This window comes from Ooceraea biroi, unplaced genomic scaffold, assembly GCF_003672135.1.
Source record: "Ooceraea biroi isolate clonal line C1 unplaced genomic scaffold, Obir_v5.4 UnassembledTig112, whole genome shotgun sequence".
NCBI lineage: Eukaryota > Metazoa > Arthropoda > Insecta > Hymenoptera > Formicidae > Ooceraea > Ooceraea biroi.
The window spans coordinates 21,155-22,863 of NW_020825084.1; the positions used below are offsets into that span (position 1 = coordinate 21,155).

At 42.0% G+C, this 1,709-nt stretch overlaps 1 protein-coding gene across 1 annotated transcript; it reads left to right on the forward strand.

Moving 5' to 3' along the window:
* Positions 1-634: 634 nt before the first annotated feature.
* Positions 635-1,504, forward strand: LOC113563475. Its single transcript, XM_026975143.1, has 2 exons — positions 635-714; positions 774-1,504. The coding sequence occupies exons 1-2, from the start codon at positions 635-637 to the stop codon at positions 1,369-1,371; spliced, it is 678 nt and encodes a 225-aa protein (XP_026830944.1). The 3' UTR covers positions 1,372-1,504.
* Positions 1,505-1,709: the final 205 nt, after the last annotated feature.

Below are 1,709 nucleotides of genomic sequence, written 5' to 3' on the forward strand. Positions count from 1 at the left end.
ATTAACGTACTTATACTACTTGAGTCATTCTACTTGAGTTATACTACTTGAGTTATACTATTTAATTATTTGGTTAGTACTAGTTATGTTTATTATTTTCCTGTCGTTATTACCTAGATTTAATATATAGTAATAAATAATACTAGCATCATAGAGTCATAGACTATATTTTATTAATCAACAATTATACATTCATAGTTCGATTCTGAAAGATAACCTCGTCATCATTGTAAGTTGATCCAAACTCTCTCCATTCCCGGGTAAAGTCGGTGTATGCAGATTGATCCTAAATCAAAAGAGAGTATCTGATGTTAATTACCGAGGGCTAGGTTAGCACAGAAACCAGGTTAGCAACGTTCTCACCTCCCCGGACGTGACAGCTGACATCGGCGCCTAATAAAAATTTATTCCCCCTCCCCCTCCTTATAATTGGTTGAAGAATTGAACACGTTCGTGCACGTTCAGTATTGCGTCACCCCGAATCTATACTTTACACGTAAGCGGCGCTGACATCGGCGCTTAAAAACGTTTAATCCCCCCTCCCCTCTCCTTATAATTGGTTGAAGAATCGAACATGTTCGTGCATGTTCAGTATTGCGTCAACCTCAGTGCGTGCAAAACCTAACCAGCAGCAATGTACTCCGCCGAGGGAAGCAGCATGAACTATTACGTTCCGCTTCAGGACGCTGAAACTCCACCGAAGCAATGTACCAGGTACGTTTATGAATCTTCCCCTTTGTCTTATACATTTAAATTTTTTAACTTTTCGTAATTATTTCTGTTTGTGATCTTAGCGTTTTACCCACGAGTCGTGCGGTTCGCATACTGGGCAGGCGATACGCGCTGACGGCTACAGGGTATAAGTACTTGGAAATCGGCATCAACGTCGGTCCACCGAGCTACGTCGAGATCGTAATAGGCGATCATCGCGGGAACGAACTCATCCTGTCTCTTCAAACGTGGAAGGGACTCTACGAACAACGATGGGACATTCAGAACCGTCTCCGCAAGGATGTTCGCGGTCGTTCTATCAGCGTTGGGCCGTTGACGGTGCGATTCAGTGAGAGTCCAGTGTGTGATACCAAACTCGTTTGTCTGGATTCGTCAAACGTACGGTTGATGATGACCGAATCGACGTTCTTCACCATGATTAACCTGGACCTCTGCATCGAGCTGACGTACACTCAGTTGGATCGTGTCGTCGAAATAGTCGATACAAAGTTCGTACAATATTCGAATATCACGTCCGCCGAGACTAAGGATGCGTCGAACGCCATACGCGCCAGCGAATGCTTCAACGATAATCACATTATAGATTGTGAGCTGTTGGCTCTAGTTTTTGGTAAACCGATGTATACCAACATACAATAAAAAAATACTTTTACATGTATAAGGTATACTGTTCTTTTCCTCACACTCATTTTCCTCATGTACTCGAGTATCCTCTGTCGCAATTGATAGTGTCACGTCCGGGGAAGTGAGAATGTAGACGATCAGGTACCTGTCCCAAATCTATCCCTCAGGTGATTTGATTTCAGGTGCTCTCTTTTGATTATGGGTCAATCTGCATACACCGACTTTACCCGGGAATGGAGAGAGCTTGCGATTAACTCTTACGGTGATAAAATTGTGATTGTCAAAAGGAAAATATTGTAATCAATATTGATTGTAACTTGATATCTCTCTATTATCTAATAAATAAAAAATGA